This window comes from Mycena indigotica (assembly GCF_014461135.1).
Source record: "Mycena indigotica strain 171206Taipei chromosome Unknown Mind.scaff0010, whole genome shotgun sequence".
In the NCBI taxonomy this organism is placed as follows: Eukaryota; Fungi; Basidiomycota; class Agaricomycetes; order Agaricales; family Mycenaceae; genus Mycena; species Mycena indigotica.
Genome location: NW_023503009.1, coordinates 652737 through 653851, shown reverse-complemented (window position 1 = coordinate 653851; position 1115 = coordinate 652737). Strand labels below are relative to the sequence as shown.

The 1115-nt window shown below is 54.7% G+C and overlaps 1 protein-coding gene across 1 annotated transcript; it reads right to left on the bottom strand.

The window, feature by feature from the left end:
* Positions 1-212: 212 nt before the first annotated feature.
* Positions 213-775, bottom strand: MIND_01117600 (uncharacterized protein; the record flags this gene model as incomplete). Its single annotated transcript, XM_037367737.1, has 3 exons — positions 213-320; positions 372-697; positions 760-775. 3 exons carry the CDS (start codon positions 773-775, stop codon positions 213-215), a joined length of 450 nt encoding a protein of 149 aa, XP_037215569.1.
* Between the last annotated feature and the right edge of the window lie 340 nt (positions 776-1115).

The window sequence follows — 1115 nt, the reverse complement described above, 5'->3', positions numbered from 1 at the left end:
CCTTGCCGGGCAAAACCATGGGCAACAAGAATTGGGTGGAAGCTTTGGATGCCCCCGAAGACGGAGGTCGGGTCGATGAGGCTCCAGCTAGTGTGTGGCCGGAGTTATGAGTCGACCAAGACATGGCCGCGAAAGTAAGGCGAAAAAGCGGTCGTGGTCGGGAAATCGAGGTCCAAAGCTAGTAGTATGGAAGGGGAGATGTCGGGGTAGTGCTATGTGAAGGTTGTGGGTGCATTTTGCTGGGCTGGGGTGCGTTTGACATGCCTCTTGGAGACTTTCGCAGAATAAGGAGCTTGCTGAGTGGTCCAGTGCAGGATATGCTACCGTCGAATGAGCTGCAGGCGTTGTGTGAATGGGGAAGGTTGACAGACGGAAGGATATGTCCCAAACGTCGTCGGCGCCAGCGAAATGAGTGTTGTTGTGTGTGCTGGCGCGGACATGAAGACGCCATGAGCGGATCCAGTTTTGTCTTCGTTCGCGATCGGAACCGAGTTGGGCGGAGCAATGGAGTAGAGCAGCTGTACCAGCCTCCGTCCCAGCCTCCGTTGCCAGAATCTCTGATTTGCCGACATTCGTGCATGAAACGACAGCCCCATGGCCACCCACAGGACCAGCTCCTCCAGCTCGTTTGGATATCGCGGCAGACGGTCAACGAGAGGAAGTATGGCCAAGTATCTCGTTACAGCAGGCAACGAAACTGGCAATCATGATTGAGGATTGTCAATTTGAGAAGCACTCTCCAAGAACGCATACACGCACCATGACCGTGCCACATGTCCGTCTGTTGGCCCTCTCATCCGCCTTCGGATACGCTCCCGCTCGTGTTGCTGTCGCTGCAACCGTGTGTGCGGAATGGCATGTGGAAGTCAAGAGGGAAGAAGCACTTGTTACTCGCTTGTCACTTGTTACTCGCTTGCGCTTTTCAGCCTCGACCAACAACTCGATGGGCAACGTCAAAGGCTATACTGGCTTTCAATTATCTTCTGCTTCAAGTCTCGTTGCTATCGAGGACAGCTCCTTACATATAACGCAAGCGCTTTGACATCAATTACTTCACGGGAGGCCGCGTGCCCGACCTGGACGATCCGCGCTGGCTGACGGTCGAACGGTGCGTA